Source organism: Podarcis pityusensis (genome assembly GCF_964106645.2).
Source record: "Podarcis pityusensis genome assembly, chromosome: 7".
Lineage (NCBI taxonomy): Eukaryota > Metazoa > Chordata > Lepidosauria > Squamata > Lacertidae > Podarcis > Podarcis pityusensis.
The window spans coordinates 20,488,418-20,511,379 of NC_138031.1; the positions used below are offsets into that span (position 1 = coordinate 20,488,418).

A 22,962-nucleotide genomic window follows, 5' to 3' on the forward strand; every position below is an offset into this window, starting at 1 on the left:
CCAGTTGGGGGACAATAAGCTGAAACTGCAGTTGGGGGGGGGAGTGATGCTCATTCTGGGGTTACACTATCCCTAAAATATCAGATTCACAGTTTGGGTGCTATTAAACCTGGGGCATTACTTGGAAGCCAAAGTGCCCTTTGTGGCTTGAAGTCAACTGAGTTGTATCCCACGCTGACCCACTATTGATGGATGGCTCCTTGATCCAGCAGAGGACTCCATCAGCCGAACCCGGAAAGTGAGGCTTCCCCCACCGCTGTGCCCTTGAGGAGTATGTGAGAGAGAATGGGACTTCCAAGGATTATAGTGAGTATGTGAAAATCACCAGAGTCCCAACTGGATCAAACAGCCCTCCATCATGGACAGACCCACTGCCCCTGAAGCAATCAGAGACTGTTTGATTTGGTTCATTTCTGGGTTCTAATTACAAGAAGACCAACTACTTTTGATTTAGAAAGCTATTTTACTTTATTAAACTGTGAATTTCAAAGAAAAATAAACCTACTTCCTTTACTATCACCTCAGGCCATCTTGAACTCAGTTTACATATACACAAAAACCCTGTCCTAGTTTATTTGAAATATTTCAAAAGTGGTTTCCACTGACAACAGAAAGGATATGAGTGCATGGGTAAAGTGATGCAATACAAAAGGGTCCCCCTTCTAAAAAACCCTTTATGTTGTAAAACATGCTTATCATTCTCCACATCTTGCTCTATATACAGCTGGTAGGACAGATTTTGGTTGAAAATTAGGAAACTCTTAACAGTAAGTTTTATGACAGTAGAACCATACCTAGGGAATGGGCTCTATCCCACCATAAGTCTCCAAGCAAAGGTTGGATAGCTAGGTTGCTCTAGCTCTGGATTTCTCTCATCAAGGAAGGAGTGAAACAGATGGCTTACAAGCCCCTTCCAACTCCATGATTCTATCATGGCTTTCTTTTTATTGGGTGATACTGGCAAGATCTCCTGAACGAACAGTGATGTTAACTGCATCTCACTTTCTACAAACCCAGTCATATTTGAGATATCAGAATGAGATATTCTAATATAATAAAATTGTTCCAAAACTGTGTTCATAAGGTATTGATAAAGAAAAACAACTCTCTTATTCTTGAAATTACAATTAGCTTAAAAATTCATAAATGATCTTTTTCTCACATTCCCTTTATACTTTTCCTTGAGCTCACATCCACTGCCAAACTAAGGAACAAACTTACAGCAAGAAAATTCTGTATACGTAATTCGAACATTTACATAGCTCTTTCACCAGAAGTTGCTGGTTAGAGGAAAAGTATCAAATTCCCTAGTTTGTAGGTCTCCTCCTTTTTTACCAAAACGAAAAGGATTTCCATAATACAAACATTTCCGTAGCAGCTATGCAATGAAACCCACATGCAAAACATTTACTGTAGATGGCACAAAAAAATCAGTAGATTGAGAGAGGTACCTTTCAATCATTTGAAAAGTTGACATACACTGAGATTCTGTATCAACATTTTCTTTACAACATAGCAGCTAACATATTATTTTGGTACCCAGCTTGTATCCAAGTACTGTAGCTGTAAATATTTTTAGAACTTTTGAAAGACCTGTGATAATTATAAGCAAAATATTGGTGTAGGCATTATTTCATTTAAGGTTCTACAAGCCTCCAGGTCTACACAATAAAAAAAGTCTCAGTATTTGTTTTCCCATAATGCTTGTGTTCATGCTAGCCTCACTGAAGGACCTAAACTGCAATAGTTTATCAGTATAAAATGGAAGCTAGATTTCTCATGATGGAACGTGACAGTTGTTAGTTGTTTCTTAAAAATAAATAGGAAAAATATGCACTCCAGCACTGAAGAGGAAGAGTGCACAAAATTAAAATTAGTAAACTTTTAAAAGCAGCTTACTACAGAAATGCCAGGCCATAACTTAGTGGTGGTAGGAAAGGAAGGATATGCTGAGAAATACTATGGGTGGCATTCAACATGAGTCCTACTCAAAGCAAACCCACTGAAGTAAATGGACAGGACTAATTTAAGTTCAGTAATTTCAATGTGTCTACTCTAAGTAGGATTTCATTGAATACCAACCTATCATTCTATTCTTAAAGACACCTCCATGCCTATGAGGAACAGTAAGATGAGCTCTTAATCTTTGAAGAACACAAAACTTTTTAGAACTTCACAAGACAACAAAAGAATTGCAACAGAATTTTGCAGTAGAGTGCTGGACAAATGCAATACAAAACCACTGGGGGGGGGGGGGAGAGATTGTCTAGCTCCCCAAAAGCACATTGTGCTATAAACTGACCATCCAGAACCACCTATTTGCACCTCCACAAAATTACCCAGAAAAGTTTCCCATTGTGTAAATTAAAAAGGTGCTTCCTCTCACTCAAGGCAGCCTCTCCAGATTTCACCAATTCCCTCTCTTGCTGCAGCCCTCTATGTTGCACACCATGCCATTCCAAAGGGTACCTCAAGCTTCAGGAGCAGCTTTTCAGGGGGCATAGAGAGCTGCAGGAGGAGGAGAGAATGGGAGAATCCTTTGCGGTAAGCAGTGTTCCAAGCCACTACATTTGCAGCAGAGGTCAGCTGGACTACTTACCAGTGCCAAGTCATCCCGACTGCAGTCCAATGCAGCAATCATCACTTGCTCGTATATTATCCAGACTAGGAAACACAAAAATGCATCTGTCATATGAAATGAGGCAGTATGTTTTTCAAAACACCTAAAACAAATTACATTCTCTTTTTTTCTCATAGAAACCTGGACCTGTCATAATTAGTGCTCAAAATTAATATGTGCTACTCAACACTTTTAAAAGCTATACTGTTCGCTTATGCTGCGTAAGCATTTTTGTAAAGTGTTCCATATTACAATGCAATACAGTACTACTACACCAGAATAGCTATTTATGATAACAAACCAACTATGGAAATGATTCACAGCTCCCCCGATTTCAAAAAGCACTTTGGTGGTTTGGCAGAACAACAGTTTTTAGGGGACACTTTCACCAATTCTGGTACTCTGTTCTTCTCCAATTTTTCCTTTACGTCAGGGATGGCTAAACCCTGGCCTGAGAGCTGGATCAGGACCCCAAGCAATTTTTTGTAGCTCCCAGAGATATCACCAATTTTGACAGTGGTGGCACAAAGCGAAAAAAAATGTAAAGGAGATACAGCACTATGGTGGGTACATATGTTTAAACTGAGTTTAATTTATGCCTGATGAGGTGAGTGAGCGAGTGAGTGAGACTGGGTGGGTGAATGGTTGTATGAATAAAGTGTATTATGTTGACTGAAGCTGTATATTATACTGTCATATAATGCTATCTTGTAAGTGACAATGAATAATAATAAATAAAACTACCCTATTATACTGAGAGTGTTTGGCATTCAAGAGGAAAGCCATTCACATGAAATAGACAAGTGTACAAATTTCTGTGATACACACATACTTAGAATTGTTCTGTGTAAAAACTAAAGGTTTGGGAGGGTACAGATTGCCCCTCAATGAAAATCTACTATCCACAGACAACACAACAATCACTCTCATTTTGGCTTTTACCACTTCAGTGAATGTGTGGCTATTATGTTCTATGCCTTCTTGATTGAAATCAGATTGCCTTCTTAGAATAGAAACTACAGAGCCTCTGGAAACAAAAATGGATATGACACCAGGGAACATATGGAGGATTCATTCATATACATCATATGAACACTATTAATTAGGGAATCTACTGTTGTCAGTGATTCTCCGAAAAGACAAAACGAGTGAAGTAAATATGTTTCATTTATAAATTAACTAAGTGAAAGGCGATGAAAAACAGCACACTCAACTTCCCTGTTGAGATCACTGCCCTTTCTATCACCCACTGAGTTTACATTAAACTCGGGAGACAACATATGCAGGCCTGTTTTCTTGGGCACTTCAAATTTTAAATCTCAAAACCAAATAAGAAAGTGACTGTGCTATGCTATTATATGCAACTTTCAGGTGTATACCGAAGCCAGGTTTGGGGAACCTTTGGCCCTCCAGATGTTGCTGAACTACAACTCTCATCATCCTTGGCCATTGGCCATGCTTGCTAGTGCTAATGGGCATTGTAGTTCAGTAACATCTGAATGGACAGAATTTCGCCACTAAGTTGTTCTCTGAAAAAAATATTCTAATGCTCATCATTATGAGATCTATTAGCAACATCTTATGAAACTGAAAGACCTCTGGTCGAGTGTTCTAAGAAATGAACCCATTTCAGAAATATTGCTCCCCTCTCTCTCTTTGTATAATGTCAGTGTTACTGAGACCAAAACTTCCTAAAATTAAATAAAGAAGGGTACACCCGTTCTGATCTTTGAGACCTTTGCCAAAAATGAACTGCTCATACTGTCTGAATTAGGTTAACTAAGTTATAGAAAGGAAAGAAAGAGAAAGTAGAATGAGCTCATTAAAAACAAATCACTGATACTTATTCCCTTCCTGCCTACATAAGAGCCTTGGTCAACTTTATACAGTTTTCTTGCCATAAAACACTCTGATGCTTTATCCTGTGCTTATATAAAAAGAGGTATTGCATTATTGTGACTTTCTTTTTAAACAATTCCCTTCTGGTATAAAATGCTCTGTGCCAAGTTTCTGTCTGGGGAGAATTAGTATTGTGCACTTACGACCCCCCCAAATGATGTAGAGCTATTGTATATAATGAAAATCCAGGCACGCCCTAGACTCTCATGCCCAACGCTATAATAAAAGCAACTCTTATATTGATTTCACGTAGCTGAAGTTATGGTTAAATTTCAGGAATAACCTTCTGTCTCCATTTCAAAACTTAGCCATCCTTCAAACAAGTGAAGACAACCAATGAGTGAAATTTGGCCAAGGATGCTTGGGCCAAGGGTTCTCTCAAATGTATTTGCATGACTAGCGGGCCAGGCTATACATCCGATTAGGTATACATCTCCCTGCCCACACCCTTAAGTTGGAAAGCAGATCAAGAGTCAGGAAAACTGGCAGATGTTGAGCTTTATGGGCGTACCATACATCAGCATGCACAAGAAAAGTGAAGTAAAAGAAAAATAATATTGAGGGTGTAATAGGAGAATCAATCAGGTAATAATAAAAGCAGCTGCACAGAATAAAGACGGCAAGAGACGTGAAACAGCTTTGACCTACTGTCATCGCCAAGCTTAGCTGCATATTCATGAATTAATTCTTCTCCAACTTCCACTATCTGCTCACTGTTCCGATAGTTCTCTTCCCTCCATTTCCTCATTTTATCTCGCATCTCTGAAAAACAAAAAACAAAAATGAAACAGTGGAATGACAATTCCTAATCAACATTTCTGAAAAGAATTGGTATATGCATTTTCTGTTTGATAATAATTGTTTTAGTAACTTAAAGTTTCTAGCTTTGAAATTATGTTTGTGGAAAATAAAATAAACATTGAAACTTTTAGGTTTACAAGTATTAGCTAATGAGTCTTATCCCTTATACAGTGAAAAACCAGCACATCATGAACTCCCAAGCACATCTGCCATCTTTTAATACTGATCAGTAGCATTCAAAAGTGCAAAATGTGAGAAGCAATACACAGCACATTTAGAGGTTGAGAATCTTATCTCTATGCAGAGACAAAACACTGTCTGCCTGCAAGTGGTCATCATATTAGGCACCTGGCTAGAAAGAGTAGCCAGAAAGAGGAAACAAAAACATGGACCAAGTCTGGTGCCTGCTTCCTTTCCAATCATTCAAGGCAATTGATGTAATTATAATTCTAGGAAGATCAGGAAGGTTATTTAATGAGAAATTGTTCTTACCAAAGCTGAAAGTGTGGTTCTCAATTAACTGATGTGCACCTGCCTACAGCCAGGTAACGGATGTGAGGTATCCGCTATGCCTTCCCCCCACCCCAGTAATTTTGAGCTGGTTGTGCAGAAAATCTCAGTTTGCAAGCCATTTATTTATTTCAGTTATTTGTTCAATTTATATACTGCACGTTATCCAAAGATCCCAGGGCGGTGTACATTAAGAACATAATTTACTCAGCATAATAATAAAAACATAATACTCAGTGTAATAATAAAATTATCGCAATACAGTCCACACACACATTTAACAGGCCACAGATTGTTCAGTGGCCGAAGGCCTGGGTGATGAGAAATGTTTTCGCCTGGCAGCTAAAGACGTGTAAAGATGGCCCATTCTTGTGTTGTAAACCAAGGTGTGTCTTGTGTTGTAAGCCAAGGTGTGTCTATGAGTAAGTGTGCTAGCGCAGGTTGCTCAAATCACACAAGCCACACTCTTCCCTTTCTGAAGCCAGGAGAAAACAAACCCAAACAAAAAGAAATCTTGGATTCCTCTCATGGTTTATTTGGAGACAAACAAACCACAAGTGGTGGTTCACATGTAGCACTAAGCCAGCACTAATTTGTTTCTTCCTGACTTGGGATAGGGCGAAATGGGGCAGGCGAGATCTGAGCAGTGTTCACCAACCATGCCTGCTTGTTCATGTTAAACCATAGTTTGGAGTAATGGATGAAACGGGCCAATGTCTAAAGTCAAAATTTTCTCCTCTTGCTGTTCAATATCTTTTAGCACTGGGGTAACTGATCATATTCACAGCATGTGGATGCTCACTGATTATTGTGTTGCTGCCTTTATGGATGCCAGAAACATAATGCAGTCAAAATGCTGAATTTCAGGCTTAATGCATAATGGAGTTGAACCTGACAAGTTCTGTTTGATTTTATTATTTTTGTCATAATGCACATTTATGATTATTACTCCTTCAACTTGCCTGCTGCCTCTATGAAAGATTTGTAATTGCTTTGGGTAATATTTCCCAATGCAAACATATAACTGAACATGCTTTGAGTCTTGAAGAGAAGTAGGAACAAGTTTCATCTCAAAATGAGTATATACTATTATTGCTTCATTGTGTTAGCTACGAAACAGATCATTTTCTTCTATTGCCTCATCTGGGAACTCTTGGATTGTTTTCATTATTCCTATAAACTACAGATTATTCCAAGGCCATTGGTTGCTTTCTATTTCAGTAAGAATTATAAAATTGGAATAGCAATGTACATAGATATTTTCACTACTATTCCCTAAACTAATATAAAAGCATGGTCTCAGGGAGTATGCAAAAAATTAAAATTATATCTAAAATTAATATGGCAACATTTATGTACACTTTTAACTATTTTTTAAATAGGGTAGTCATTACACTTCATGAACATTACATCATCTTCTATTATGAGGAAATGACCAATGGGGAAGTTTTAAATCCTTATTAATCACACTTTCAAAGCATCCAAAATCACACAGAAAAACGCAGTTTCTGAATAAATAATTGACAAGAACACAGAAAGCTAGACTGCAAAAAAGCATGGCAGTTTGAGCTGAAAAATATGTATAAATAACCAAACAGCATTGGCAGCAGACATAAAAATCCATCTCAAACTCAAGGTGACATAATCAATCAGTCAAGGTGGACCTGAAAGTCATCATGAACTCAAGCTGTTATATCCTGCCCAATGATGCCTTTTTTCACCCTTTATAAATTGTCTGCATAAGGATGTTGCCACACTGCAATTTGCTTGAGCAGAGACAGGTGGTGCTATGAACTACAGAGTGACAATAGCTCACCAGCCCACCTCCCTTAGTGGCAGGGAGCAGTGAAGAGAGACGTAATGGTCCAACAAACCATGGAGGCACAGTTAGACTAGGGCAGCTCCCCAGGAACTGCTTCCCAGTCTTGCTCTGATGACACCCGCCACTTCCCTCCTAACCCTCCACCACTGAAGGGAACTGCTGTGCAGTTGCAGGTCACTCCTGCTTACCAAGAGGGGGAGGCATGTGCCAAAAGGAGTTTGAGGCACTGCATGGTGGCAGGAGAGTCAGATTGGCTCTGGCATGATGCATCAAGCTCCCTATGCCTTGCTCCTCCCCTTCTTGTTAAGCAATGGAGCCCATAGTGTTGGGAAGCCAGGAAAGCAATGGAGCCCCACACTCACTGCCACATTGGCTGCCACTGCAGTGTAAGGGAAGCAGGGAGGTTGTCATAAAGGGGGAGGCAGTGTTTGAAACTTGCATTGTTCTAGGCGCATTTTGCAACAGGGAATTTCATTAGTGCAAGCAGTTTCTGAGCTCTGGGTGCAGTACTGCGCCTAAGATTTCAGATTAAAACTGCAGAGTGGAAGGAAAGGAGGACCTTTTTCTGCCTCCCCACTTCCAGCTACTCACTGAAGACCGGAGAACAGATCTTCTTACAAATATTGGGGGGGGGGCGCGGGCAGGGGAAGGACTGTACCGTGTTAAAAATTAACATAATATTTTAGCTGCAGTTCATTCATTTTCAGCTTTGTATTCTTGTTCTTAAAAAAGTGTGCCTAGGTATTCCGTTGTTGCGCCCATAACCTAGGTTTAAGGTGCCATTTAGCTCCTGGTTTTCATATCTCAGTTTCTAACACTTGCCGGGGGGGGGGGAAGAGTGGTGCTTGGCAAGGTAGATGGGGTCAGCAACACAAGCACAGACACAGCCCTTTATCTTAAATAGAGAGAGGGAGGGAGGGAAAGATGATCAATTTTGCATGATGAAGAAAGCCAAAGGTGACAAAAGATGGTATTGTGTGAGCAGGGACTCCTTTGGTTTGTTTTAGTATACAGTATTTTTATTCTGCCTATTATACACATCTTAAATGCAAAACAACTTATATTTGTAATTACATTTTAATAGAAAAAGACAAGACTGAAGTTGTTGGTCTTCCTGTCACTTCAAAATTTACAAGTTAAGCTGTAAGTTTTAGATCAAACAGATTTCTTTCTACAGTCCACCCCATTCCTACCCCACATATGATTCCTTCCACAAATAGGAGGGGTGAAATAGAACTGTGCTAGATTTTATTTTAAAAGACAACCAAAACCACCACAGAGTTACATTTCATGTGCCTGAGTAAAAACTAAATGGTTCCTGACTCAATACAACCTCTGGAAATTAACAGATTGGACAGAAAGCATGCGATTGAATGTAGTGCAAGGACTGACAGTCCAAACATACACAAAATAATGGAAGTTTCCTCCATGAATTTACTCAGCCACTACTAAAGCCTCCATGCCATTATATCTCTCAAATGTAATAATGACTGAATATTAAAGTATAGGGTATCTAGTGATGGAAAAATATGAGACAGGCCATGTTTTGTCATTTGATCACTTAATGTAAGAAAACAAGCACATTAAATGTCCGACAGTCTCAGCCTTGTACATGTTTATTTAGAAGGATCACTCCCAAGCAAGCATGCAGAAATTGCAGTCTAGTGCTGCAGCTTGATGATTTCTGTAGGGAAACAATATCAACTTTCAGCTTGTCACGATGGTGGTAGTGGCCCACCATCTTAAATTAAACTCGGTCAGCCAAATTTAATCATGAAAACAAGTTGTGGAATTAAGTTTCAAATCTACTGCCCTGGTTTGCAAATAATGGCTTGCTAGAGCTCTAGTTTATTTCCTCACAGTGTGGCAAATGGCGGAGGGGACAGGTGCAATGTTAGCAGTGTGCACCAGGATGCTTCCTCACTTCTGGTAAACCATAGGTTGCATAATTCTTGGCAGTAATTCCTGGAAGGGCGGAACCCTGACTGACTCAAGCTACAAAAGTTGTGGATGCTGAAGAGACCAGGGAACATCTTGGCTGTCTCTTAGGGCAGACCCAGGTCACTGAGCCTATGCTTCCACAGCCAAGAACTACCATTGGCAGGACTGGTAGCAAAAGCAGCAAATATGTTCTATGCTTATGATAATACTTTATTCTTAGTTATGATATTTAACATTTGCATTTTACATTTGACTTCCTTTGGTAATGTTTTATTCTGAAAGCATCAAGATAATATTTTAGTTTCCGGCAAATTATGTTGCTTTGAATGTACTATACATTATTTGTCTTTCTTTGGTAATGTTTTATTCTGGACTGTTTTAGTTGATGTTCTAATATGCTGTAAACAACTTTGAGATTTTTTCTTAAAAATATAAAGCAGCAGAGAAATGAAATGAATACTAATAATTCTGGCTTGTCATTACATGCCTATCAGGCCACTGAATGACTCAGGAAATTCTCACAAATAATTTCTGTATACTGTGTCAAATTCTGTACTTCTTTTCCTATACTTTCATAGGCTACAATCTGAATATTGTTTCCAACTCTCTAAAAGAAAGAAAAAACGTTACATATATTTCATCCAGGCTGCTCTATCTGGTCCTTAGACTTGGCACATGCCACATCCTCCTCCCTTCTAATTAAGATGAAGAATAAAAGTAAAGAGAAGGAATGCAAAGGAAGAAGCACTGTAACAATGACTTCAATTAGACTTGCATAGACTGTGCCCTAAAATAGTTGATCATGGAATCAACTGGAGGGGCAAGAAATCTTCCTTCAGAAAGTGGAAGTCTTGCTCAAATAAGGAAAACAAAAAGGAACACAAACTTAGGCAAAATAAATACAAGCAGACAATAAGGGATGAAAAACAAATGAGTGCACTGCTAAAAACCATCAAGAATAAAATCTTTAAGTACATTAGAAGCAGGAAACCAGATAGGGAAATGGTTGAACCTCTGGACAACAAGGAAGTCAAAGGTGTGCTAGAAGAAGAGGATACTGCAGAGAAATTGAATGAATTATTTGCATCCATCTTCACAGTGAATGACGTAAGGCAGATCTCTGTGCCTAAACAAACCTTTTCAGGAAGGGAGTCTGAGGAATGGAGGCAAATAGTGGTGAGAGAGTTTTAGGCCTTAATGACATGTTAAAAATGGACAATTCTCTGGGTCCAGACAGCAACAGCTCAAGAATTCTTACAGAACTCACATGTGAAATATTTAATGACTGGAAAGCAATGAACAGAGGCTTTGATTAACACTGACTATATAAGCAGGCCTGGTATTATCTCAAGCATGCACAGATGGGTAGAAGTTCCTTGGCAATTCTGGATAACTTACAGAGCATAAACTGCATGCATTTCTGAGTGTCAACATTATATTTGAAACTATTACAAAATCTCCATTCACAGTTTTGATTTTATGAACAGATTTTATGAACAAGAGAAACTAGTTTTATGAAAGCGATTGTTCCCTGAACTACAGTAAACCTGCAAATTACGTGGGGGTTACTTTCCAGGGATCACACCTTAAACCCAGAATCACGTACAGTCAAAACTCAACGGGTTCAATGGCAGGTGGGATTGCCAAAACTATTTTCCCCATAACCCCACCCCCTTTCTGCCCCTTCTTATTAATGTTAATTTTTGCCATGTGTGTAAAGCTGAATGTGCACAAGTTAAATGTGTATAATGTGTATAAGTTGTGGGCCTGCTATAAACGGGTTAATTAAACTATCGATTGGCATTTTAAACTGGGGGGGGGTATTGTTTTTGTTTGTTATTATGTTGTGCATTTTTACCGTATTTTTCGCTCTATAAGGCGCATCAGACCACAAGACGCACCTAGTTTTTGGAGGAGGAAAACAAGAAAAAAAATATTCTGAATCCCAGAAGCCAGAACAGCAAGAGGGATCGCTGCGCAGCAAAAGCTGTCCTGTGATCCTGTGATCGTCAAATGAATGGTGGATTAGAAATTTAATAAATAATAATACAACATCAATATTGCCACATTTTAGGGGCCTGGAAAAACTGATGCAGGAGGAATTACCTCTGCCCAACCCACACAACTGCTTCCTACAGAAGTTACCAACATGGGAAACAAGCATACGGAAATATTACCCCCACTGCTCAAGTATCTTATCAATAGATGCTGTTTAGATAGGGAGCTGGCAGTTAGGTGATCTGCCTCCAGGGATTAACCTGTTTAGTCTTTTGATCCTCCATACTCTATGGTTTCACAATACGGAATTACAATAACAAGTAATGCTAGTAATACATGACAGTGCAGTGGTACCTCAGAAGTCGAACGGATTCTGTTCCAGAAGTCCGTTTGGCTTCCAAAACGTTTGGAAACCAAGCTGCGGCTTCTGATTGGCTGTAGGAAGCTCTTGCAGCCAATCGGAAGCCATGTAGGACATTTGGACATTCACAAACTAAACGTTCAACTCACAAGGCATTCGGGATCCAAGGTATGACTGTACTGTGATACTGGACAGGCTATAAAATACATTTTTAAAAATAAATCCTATTTAAAGGGAGAATTTGGACTTGATACCCCCCTTTCACTCCTCTTAAGGAGTCTCAAAGCGGCTAACAATCTCCTTTCCCTTCCTCCCCCACAACAAACACGCTGTGAGGTGAGTGAGGCTGAGAGACTTCAGAGAAGTGTGACTAGCCCAAGATGCATGTGGAGGAGAGGGGATGCGAACCCAGTTCACCAGATTACGAGTCCACCACTCTTAACCACTACACCACACTGGCTCATTTAAATACTTCCAGTCTGAGGAAAATGGATGGCAATAATCTTCTGCTTTTTATTTCTACAGCTTTGAAAGCAGATACGATTAGGTTTCCATTATGAAGTAGGTAAGTATGCATATTAATAAATAAATATAGTTACATCTTGTTGAATTACTTAATGATTATTCTGCCTGTAGTAGCAACTGTAATGCATTATGTTAGATGCTGTATAATTTTTAATTGCATTTTTATCTAAGGAATTTAAATTGTAATGCAATAAAACACAATACAAGAAATAAAAGGCAATAAAAACACAATTAAAATCATTATAAATATTTAATGCGGACATGCCACAGACAACCTGAATGAAGCTTGTGAACTACTGGTGGTCCACAGACCACACTTTGGAAAACCCTGCTGTAGTCTGAATTCTTACTTAACACTCAAGTAAGAACTATATACAAGCACAAGAACGATTTCAGAAGCTACGAAGAAAGCAACAAATTAGAACTGTAATCCCGCATGCCCTTAATTGGAACCAAGTGGATCTTTCTTCCAAGTAAATATGCACAAGATGAATCTGCAAGAATCTTAAGACTGACCACAACCTCATTGCTTTTTTATAGATGTATATGCTTACGATTCATGGAATGTAGCAGCTGAAAGTACGAGCTGAAAAACAGGAAAACCCAGGTTTTGGTTGGCCTTGGCAATCTACTTTTGTCCAAGCCTCAAGCCCTCAACTGCAATATGGAAGCAAATATATTGGTCATGAAGCACTGTAAAGCTCTTCAAACAAGCAGTACTCTGTAATGAACTCCTCTATTGCATAGTAATGCATTATATTACTATGATTATTTGATTTGGTTTTGATTTTATTTCTTGCATTTCTATGCCACTTTCCATCCAAATGAATCCCAAAGTGGCTTAAAAGAAACGAATAACAATAACAGAACAGAGTATCACAAGTCCTGTGTTAAGTCATATTATATGGTTATCAAATCAAAAAGGCATTTATAATCTATAAAACAATATTAACAAAATAGCAACAAAAAATAAGCTAAACGCTATTAAGTTTATAAGCCCTACCCCAGTGACTCATAATCTTTCCCTCTATTCAGTTTATTAAAGTACGTATACACATCCATCATACAGAAAGACCTGGATCTAAAAGAAATACCTACAACAGAGCAATACTTTTAACTTATTAGTTATTAAGTTAAACCTGCGACCCAACCAGTGATATTCAAGGCTGTCGCCAACAACCGCATGATACAACCATCTCCATGTCCTTGGATTTATTCAGCTGCTGCTCACAGGGCCTTACTTATAAAGCCCCATCACTCCACCTGGCATTTTACAAAGTTTCATTACAGTGGTGCCTAGCAAGACGAAATTAATCCATTCCGCGAGTCTCTTCGTCTAGCGGTTTTTTCGTCTTGCGAAGCAACCCTATTAGTGGCTTAGCGGATTAGCGCTATTAGCGGTTTAGCGGCTATTAAAGGCTTAGCGGCTTAGCGGCTAAAAGGCTATTAGCGGCTTAGAAAAAGGGGGGGAAGCAAAAAAAATCGCAAGACTCGCAAGACTTTTTCGTTTTGCGAAGCAAGCCCATAGGGAAATTCGTCTTGTGAAGCACATCGAAAAACGGAAAACCCTTTTGTCTAGCGGGTTTTTCGTCTTGCGAGGCATTCATCTTGAGAGGCACCACTGTATCTTCTCTCTGACCCCCAGCGCCAAAGTTCCCTGCCCCAAAGAGCATACAATCCCAATTTTTTACAGTGGGGGGGGAGGCCAAAAGCCAATGAAGGGGTGACGGTAAAGGTGTAATTTATCAATCTTTAGTTAGTAAAAAGAATGAAAGGAAATGGCTTTTCAGAGGAGATAATTTTAAGATGGGTGTCCTGAAGTCAGATGGAGGGAGAGTCTCCACCTTCGCCTCCAAGCTCTGCACCCTCAATCTCCAATGTGGGTTTAATGAAGAAGAAAAATCTCAATTCACTGATAAACAGGACTAGGGGTATATGAAGCCAGGGGGACAGCTGCCGAATCAAGTAAATAAATAAAAAACACTTAACTAAAAGTATACATTGTAGAAAAATTATGACATATTTTTGAGCACTTGGGGTCAAAAGAATGTAATTCAAAACAACTGTTGTCGAGACATTTCATTCCGAATCTGCTACAGAGCCAGGCAGAGAATGCTGACAGGGAGGTATGCTGTCTGCCTAACATAAATCCTGGCTACACTCATGCTAGGGGGAAAGATTAAGTCTGTCCTTGTTTCGTTGTGTTTTTGTACCACGAGAGGACAGGTGAAAAAGGAAGGCTGTAAACTTGCAGAGATCGCCATTCCATACATTCCTAAGGTAAAGGGATCCCTGACCATTAGGTCCAGACTCTGGGGTTGCGCCGCTCATCTCGCTTTATTGTCCAAGGGAGCCGGCATACAGCTTCCAGGTCATGTGGCCAGCATGACTAAGCCGCTTCTGGCGAACCAGAGGAGCGCACGGAAACGCCGTTTACCTTCCCGCTGAAGCGGTACCTATTTATCTACTTGCACTTTGACGTGCTTTGGAACTGCTAGGTTGGCAGGAGCAGGGACCGAGCAACGGGAGCTCACCCCGTCGCAGGGATTCGAACCACCGACCTTCTGATCGGCAAGTCCTAGGCTCTGTGGTTTAACCCACAGCGCCACCTGGACGCAAATCCCACCAGGTAAGCAGCCCCGCAAGCCCCACGCGGACGAGGCCATTATGGGGTTAATTCTGTGCGTAGATCAGCTTCGAGAATACCACCTAAAGGACTCTTAGCCCAACTGAAGAGACGGTGAAGTTGCTGAGGCTTTTTCGCCTGGCGAGGGGAGGCGCTAGCAAGGCCTCGGCTATCCTTCTGAAGCGGCGGGCGCCTCCCCCCCCCCCTCGAGCCGCTGTCGCTGTGCCCACACCTCACCCCGGGTCTGCCCGTATCGCGCCCTCCCCTTCTCACCCCTGCCAAGCCAACACACACGGCGGCCGGGCGGCCGGCAAGTTACCTTCCCAAGTGACATCGTACATATCCGAGACCTTCGCCATCTTGCCGGGCTCCCCTCACGCCTCGCCTGCGCCACGTGACCGCCTGGAGCCCCGCCCTGGCCCCCGCCCCGAGCTCCACCGCTGACAGATCCGAACCTGATTGGTTGGGGGGCGGGGCTCGCGCGCGGAGGGCGGGGAAAGCGAGCGAACTTCTTCGCGTCAGGTTGGCCTTAAAAGCGCCTTTCGCTCTCGGTCTACAGTTCGCTGAGGCGGACGACCTGGGTGAAGGGTGTTGTTCATACGCGGCTTTCAATCCAGGGGTTTAGAAATCGTTTTATTTAGCTGCTTGCTTCCTTAGAGGATGTGTTTATTAAAAAAAAAAAAAAAAGGTGGGGGGAGATTCCCACAGCCACTTACGTACAGATAGTTTAAAAGGGGGGGTATATATTCCCTGCCCTCAGGTTTACAGTGTAAAAGACAAGGCACGCCACGTTACCTCATAAAGGAAAAGCACATTCACAAGAGACCGCCCAGCGAATTAGATGTTACAACATGGCTGTTCCCCCCCCCCCGCCCGCCTTTTATTTCATATTATTTTATTCCATATTTCTTATTGGATTGCTATAACAAAGTCCTGAGATGGGAAAAAGAAAAAGACATGCAAGGGAAAGGGAGAGAAGAGGGAGGGGGGAATTCTTAATTTAATTTGCTATGTGAAATTATTAATTTAATTTACTATGTGGAAAATATTTTTCCCCTCCCAAAAGCAGCACAGACTTTTTTCTTTTAACCTTTGGGGCTTTTTGCCTCTTTGGTGCTCACTCTTAACTGCGTTTTCTTTTGTACAAGTGTGTATTATTTATCTCCCATCTTTCTTCACCCAAAGATGGACACCAAAGGGCTCACAAGAATCACGGAAACAGCAAACCGCAGTAGTAAGCCCAAATACAAGACACACCCAATGTCATGTAGTATAGAAGTAGTGGGAAATGGCATACAGGAGAGGAACATCAAGGTTGTTTGGAAGGCGCGTGACTTTATCCTCAAAAGTGCTGTGCAAACGTGTCGCAGTGGCCCTTCAAGGCTTTTCTGGTGTGCCCTCCACAGAAAACTATCTCCAGACCTCCCTGGAGAGCAGTGCTCCCCCTGCACAGGGCACCAACCCAAAGGGGTGCAATGCGCAAAACAGAAGGAGAGAGGGAGGAAGTTGACAAATTTTGCCCTTGCCCAGGGCACAGTATTACCAAAGTCTGCCCCTGCTGGAGGGTTCAAGGATGCAACAGAGGCAGCAAAGTATGCCTATTTTGCTGCCCTCATTGCCACACTGTAGTCCTGATGATGGAGTATTGTAGAGGCTACCATGTCCACCCATGTCCACCTGCCCATTGTATGCAGATATATGGACCTACATAACTAATTATGACAGAGCACAGTTGTCTTATCACCCTTTCATGGTGTCCTCACATCAAAGCCTACTGTATAGATGTTCATACTGGTACTTTTTGACACATACATATGTACCCCCTCTGTGATTCTTTATCCTTCCGTATTCCTTGATCCTGGTTGGCAAGTAAAACCTGTGCCACAAAAGTACAGGATTTCCAGCATTTTAACTGATTCCATAGCAAGTTATGTGAAAAAGCAGTGATTTCATACTTGAAAGAAACTCGCACATGTGTTTTCATCAACATCTCGCATAGGCATTTAAGTCCCATTGTAAAATCTCAGGCTCCTTAACATAACTTTTTGCTGTCTTTTACACATGCAATGAGCACATGATTCCTCCCAAACTTTTTAAATGGTGCAGTAATGCCCACTGCATAATCTCGCACACATATATTTCAGTCTTCCTCATATAATACATCACAAAATAGGACGCATGATTGGGAAAATTTTTATTATAACTTCCACGCCCCATTCCAAAACCCACCAAACCTCCATAGTCATCCACATACACTGGGTAGTAACTGCTGTGGTAAATTGTTCAAACTTAGAAGCATCTTTCGTTGTCCTTATACTTTCTGGAATCCTTCGCACTGTTTCACACACATACTCGTATAGAAATCCATGGTAACTGCAAGAAGCAAGAAGGCTGATTCACAAAAGCATGTTTCAAACTTTTCCTATTTATTTTTCACTCCAGGGTAATATTGAGGTGGTGCAGCCTTCAGTTGGGCACCCACCTTTACAGTGCCCAGCTAAATAGGGAACGGAGCCTGTGGTTATGGCAATGTGCACCTCACCAAGCAATTATTACAGTTTAATAAAGGATTCCCACCACCACAGAATCAGCCTTCAGGTAAGATTTGAACTGTCAATGAGGTAACCAGATTCAGTGGATCACACTGCTACTAGGTTTTAGGGCTGTTCCACATTTTAGGCATAATTGCTGCAGATTGCTGCAGGTGTTTTCTGTAGTATTCATGCGGGTGGTGTGAAATTTCCATCACACAATTTCATCTAGGTTTTAAATGTGAGGTGGACAACCTGTGCTTAGGGCTAAGTAGCTATGGGTTTAAAAAACAAAACTTTGGCATGGTATGTGAGCTTAAACGTGTCAGCTCAGAACTAAGCCCAATGAGTTCAGTTGAACTTACTCTACAGTAGGTGTGCATAGGATTGATCCTTAATGATTTATCTACAGATCTTACACCATTTGTCTATGATGGGTAGGGGTTATAACGCCACCACAAAATGTCACAATATGGACTTTGTTTTATTGAGCCTTGGTTGTACACACCAGTTTGAAAGTTTGAGAGAGACTGTATTTGGCATGGACAATATAGCACTGGCATAGGTTTCTTCCTCAATGGAAAAAGGAACCAGATTGTGACTTCATTAATTAACCACTTCCATATGAAGGCTCATTTCCCAGAGAACCAGACGGAGTCCATGCAATTCATGGCTCTCAAAACTTGTAGTCATCTTGCAGTTGATGCTGCCAAGACTGAGTAGAGAAATTGGGGGTGGGAGAGTACTGGTATTATTTCTGAACTCTCCATCTCTTCCCAGTGAACCTTATTTATAATATAAGGAGGGAAGAAAAGGAAAGGAAAGGTGTGTGAGCAACCTGTGATTTTATTCACACAATGCTGTATTATTTAAAAAATGTGATACTTATACAGTGGCTAATAAAATCAGTGCAGTGACCTTTTTAGGAGATTTAAGAGCAGTTAACTGTTCTGGAGAGCGCCTGAATACATGCTGAGATCACAAATGACCACATCCTGGCACCAGAGTGACTTTTTAGAGACATTCTAGTATGTGCTGTTCATGCATTTAAAGTTATTGGGAGCTTCTGCACTCTACATTAGACCTGAAATTTGCACACATTTGCTCAACAGAGAAACACAACTACTGCAAACTCCACTGTGATTAAGGGTCATCCCAGTTACACACAGGTTTTGAGAGATGGAGTCTTATTTTTAGCAGGGTCAAAAAGAGGGAGTGAATTCAAGACTGCAATCTTGCGCACATAGTCCCATCACACTCAATGGACCTTGTGAGTAAGATAGCACTGTAAATCACACACCAGGCAGTTACAATGGTCAGGGATAACTGCAAAAGATAAGGAGGCATTTTATCTTCAAACCATTTGAATGGGCTTCCTTGATTGGAAGTTGCTTTTCTAGGATTCCAGAAAATTCCTTCAAAATGGGGCATTGCTAGGTACATGAGACACAATAGTTCTAGAGCTCAGTCTCTCTCTCTCTCTCTCTCTCTCTCTCTCTCTCTCTCTCTCTCTCACACACACACACACACACACACACATGTAACCTGCTTCCAATCCTTTGTACTGGAAATCCTTTAACTAGAAAGGCCAGAGGTTGAGTCTGAGACATAATGAATGCAAACCATGCATTCTACCACTGAATTCTGGCCATATGGTTAAGGACCAGCTTCACTGGAAATATTTTTTTTTTAAAAGGGGGGGGGAGCTCTATTCAAGATCAAATTGGAGTCTAGGCCCTGGCCAATGACCACTTAACCTAGGCAGCTTTGCAAGAGAAAATGAATTCCATCTTCAGAGGGGTGGGGGGACCAACAATTTTCAGCCAGGAGATGATTTTGTTAGAGCACATACCTGAAACAGACTTGCAAGCAAGCTTGATTCTATTTAAAAAGTTGGCAACAAACCCTTGTAAAATTCAAGGCCATGCATTCCAAACATATACTAAGGAACACCTGTGAGCTCTGCTTTGGGACAAGGAGGTTAATGTGTTAGTGTAAGTCAATTTGTGGCCAAAAACTTAAAATCCGTTACTTGTGCAAAACATTCTGTCAAACTGAAGGACATGAGCAAGGAAGGCAGTGATGTTTTAGGGAATGTTGTCGCAGACTGGAAAGTAAACTAGTCATTTAACCAAAATTCAGTTAGCTTTCCTTTTATTTCATCCACCATTCCCGCAGGCCTGAGGAGTCCTTCAAAAGATGGCTTGGAGCATAAATGATGTCATGTGACTCCCCGCCTCCACTCTCTACCCCAGCACAAGGAGAACTATGACGTATGAGATTTCGAAACAGACTGACACGAGAGGCCAAAGAACAGATGGAAGCCTTACGTTCTCAGGGTTGGCCCAAGAAATTTTGTTGCCTGAGGCAAAGGACAAGATGACTGCCACCCCTTCAAAGCACAGAAACTGCCTGGGTGGGCAGCTGAATCTTAGAAGACTCAGGGCAGGCAGTGTGGCACACAGAACTCTGTACTTCAGTACCTTGCCACCACTCCCTGCCTGCTCCACAGTGCCTATGGGCAGGGCCGGCCCTGTAAGTTCTGCACCACTAGCACTCTAGTTCTCCAGCGGCAACAGAGCAGACTCAGCTCCATAGGCCCAGCCTGACTAGTGTCAAGTGACTAGTGTCAAGTGACATTAGGAAGAACTTCCTGACAGTAAGAGCTGTTCGACAGTGGAATTTGCTGCCAAGGAGTGTGGTGGAGTCTCCTTCTTTGGAGGTCTTTAAGCAGAGGCTTGACAACCATATGTCAGGAGTGCTCTGATGGTGTTTCCTGCTTGGCAGGGGGTTGGACTCGATGGCCCTTGTGGTCTCTTCCAACTCTATGATTCTATGACTCCGCAGGGCTATCCAGACCAGACCCTAGAAAGTCCCGACAAAGGGAAAGGAAAAACAGCAGAGTCTTGCGGCAGACTAGATTTATTGTGGCACAACATTTCATGGATTAAGTCAGCTGCAGCACATGAAGGGGTGGCAGAACCATAGCTACAGGTGAGCTAGCAGGGATTTTGCCCCTGGTGAAGCCTCCATTGAAGGGCACCATTGAGGCTGTATGCAAATGTGGTGTGTGGGTGTGTGGCAAAGTGAGTCTTTGACCCGGGTGAAGTAAAGCCTCATACAGTGTAATATGTCATGTGTTGTTGTTCATCAGATGTTATATTTACCTAATTTTAAGACCTGCTAAGGAACAGATGATTGTTATCTGTCCTGATGTGTAAAACAACACAACTCAAAAGAGGGTGTTTTCTTTTTCCCATGACTGTGTTGAGGTGGAATTCCAAGGTAACTCTAGACAGGGAGGAGGATGGGGACAAAACTAGGATAAGTTGGCTTTGCCTGTCACTGGCTGTCAGGGACAGTGCTGAGGAGGGCTGCACTGAGGAGGAATGGTGGGAGCCTCCCTCTGCTCCTGATCAGGATCCTGAATCTTCCCAGGAGCAGGAGAACAAGTATAGATTTGGTTTGAAGAAGGGCATAGTTCAGAAGGCAGAAGCTGGGAAACACAGGATGGGAAACAGCTAGGAGAAGAAGCACTGGGAGAGGGAGAGTTAACAGATTCACTGTCTCCAGAAAGCATTCCTCCACCAGAAGAGCTGATTAAGGTGGCAGGACAGAAAGCACAGAGATTACGAACTCAGGTTACAAGATGCAGTGGTGACCTGGGTGACTAAGGAGGAAGTGGGTGGAACTCTTAATTGGGAGCACTGCCATTCCTAGGAAATGGTTTCTTTGTTCTCTCGCTGTGATCATTAAAGTTTCTAACTGGTAAGAAGACTCCTTTTCCTTTTTTCTGCTTATCTACTGCCCCGGGGGCAGGGGGGAGCCGATTCCCTGAAGCCTGACAATGGTCATACCTTCTATTGGTCTTCCTGTCTCCCTACCAATCCCAACGGCCACCAGTCACCATTGGAAACAGACTCCAGCTGCTGTGCTTGTTTTCAAGCTTGGCCAAGGCCTAACAACAGCACATGGCCAGTTTTCTATTTCTACTCTGCCGAATCTCTGAAATCTGTAGCTGCTTGTCGATGATGGATTGACCACATAAAGTCAAACTCTTCTCAAACTCCATAAAATAACCAAACTTGAAGGTGTTTTAGCTAAAACTTCTCCACAGTCTGGGAGGACTGTGTGCCAGTCTTGGCTCAAGCAAGCTCTTTAAGTCAGAAGCCTTCGCTTTGCAGTTTGACTATTCATCTCCTGGCTTCTAAAACTGAAGCCACAGATGGAAATTTTAACTAGGGAGAAGCAAGGTTTTTGTGCAAAAAAACAAAACACGAACAAACCCTTAAGAAAAACAGGATTTGGCTAGTGAATGTCATGTAGTATTAGTTTTACAGCTAAAAGGACAATACAATAGACAGATCTAGCAATATATATATATATATAGTGGATTTGACATAGAGTCTTAATTAAATATATTCAGTTAAATACCATCTTACTATTATTATTATTATTATTTAATTAAACACCATATTTATATACGGGCGGAGTAGGGAAGAGAATCTCTATTGTGATAACATATGGGATAGAACCCAAGAGAGACCTATTGAGTCATACAACCATATAGCTTTAAAAGAGCTCTGCAGTCATATAGGTCAAGCTGCCTTTTGCCATATCTTCCTGAAGGTTTCTATTAATGAATTAGCTCTTTAGATTGAAGTATGGGGCCTGCCCATAAACACGGCACACTTCCAAGAGTAAATGCACTTTTGTGCAGAACCTCTGTGCTGTATGATATAACTTCCACTCCCTGGTAGTGTGATTTTCCAAATGTGTCTTGCATTTGATAATCTGATATCACTGGTGCAAGAAGAGCAGTTGACCTAGAGCAGATGTCCATAAATGTTAAGCACGCTTGAAGAAAATCAAATGGACCACACCACACCTTTTGCTCATGATCAAATAACACCATTAACCTGTGGTTTTGAGAGATGTTGTCTAACAACAGTGTCGTTGCTTGGCAAACTTGAATGTTTTGTGACTTTTCATTTGTAGCTTATTACTTTTGTACCGTGTCCCACCTCCAATAAGCTCAGTGCAGCATACATGGAAATTTTGTACTTAAAACAACCTTGTGAGGGGATCAGGCTGAGTCAAAGTGACTGACCCAGAGTTCTATTCAAGTGTCCCTTTAGAAAGTTGGCCATCTGCCAGTCACAAGCCTCTTCCTATTGACTGCTATGACTTGTTATGATCTGGCAAACAATCGCTATGGAGAAGGTCCAGGACTGTATTCTCACTCAGTTTGCCTTAGGAAGAAATGTGTTAGATGTGCTGTTTGGACCTGAAATGATTCAGAAGTGAAAGCACCTCTGGATGAAGAAG

At 41.3% G+C, this 22,962-nt stretch overlaps 1 protein-coding gene and 1 long non-coding RNA gene across 3 annotated transcripts in view; one reads left to right on the forward strand and one right to left on the reverse strand.

Moving 5' to 3' along the window:
- EMC2 (ER membrane protein complex subunit 2) overlaps positions 1 to 15,554 on the reverse strand; it is a 37,081-nt gene extending 21,527 nt beyond the window's left edge. Inside the window, exons 1-3 of one of the 2 annotated variants that reach the window (XM_081012839.1) lie at positions 15,423 to 15,554; positions 5,168 to 5,281; positions 2,600 to 2,664 (exon numbers count right to left, since the gene is read on the reverse strand). In XM_081012839.1, coding sequence (XP_080868965.1) covers positions 2,600 to 2,664; positions 5,168 to 5,281; positions 15,423 to 15,462 — 219 coding nt within the window. In that variant the 5' untranslated portion in view covers positions 15,463 to 15,554. Of the gene's footprint in view, positions 1 to 2,599; positions 2,665 to 5,167; positions 5,282 to 13,031; positions 13,054 to 15,422 lie in introns of those variants that run through there. The other variant, XM_081012840.1, reaches the window with a different exon arrangement.
- Positions 15,555 to 16,584: 1,030 nt separating this feature from the next.
- On the forward strand, positions 16,585 to 20,253 carry LOC308480954. The gene is made up of 3 exons (XR_013988352.1): positions 16,585 to 16,897; positions 17,546 to 17,701; positions 19,813 to 20,253. It is a non-coding gene; the product is annotated as an uncharacterized lncRNA (long non-coding RNA).
- Positions 20,254 to 22,962: the final 2,709 nt, after the last annotated feature.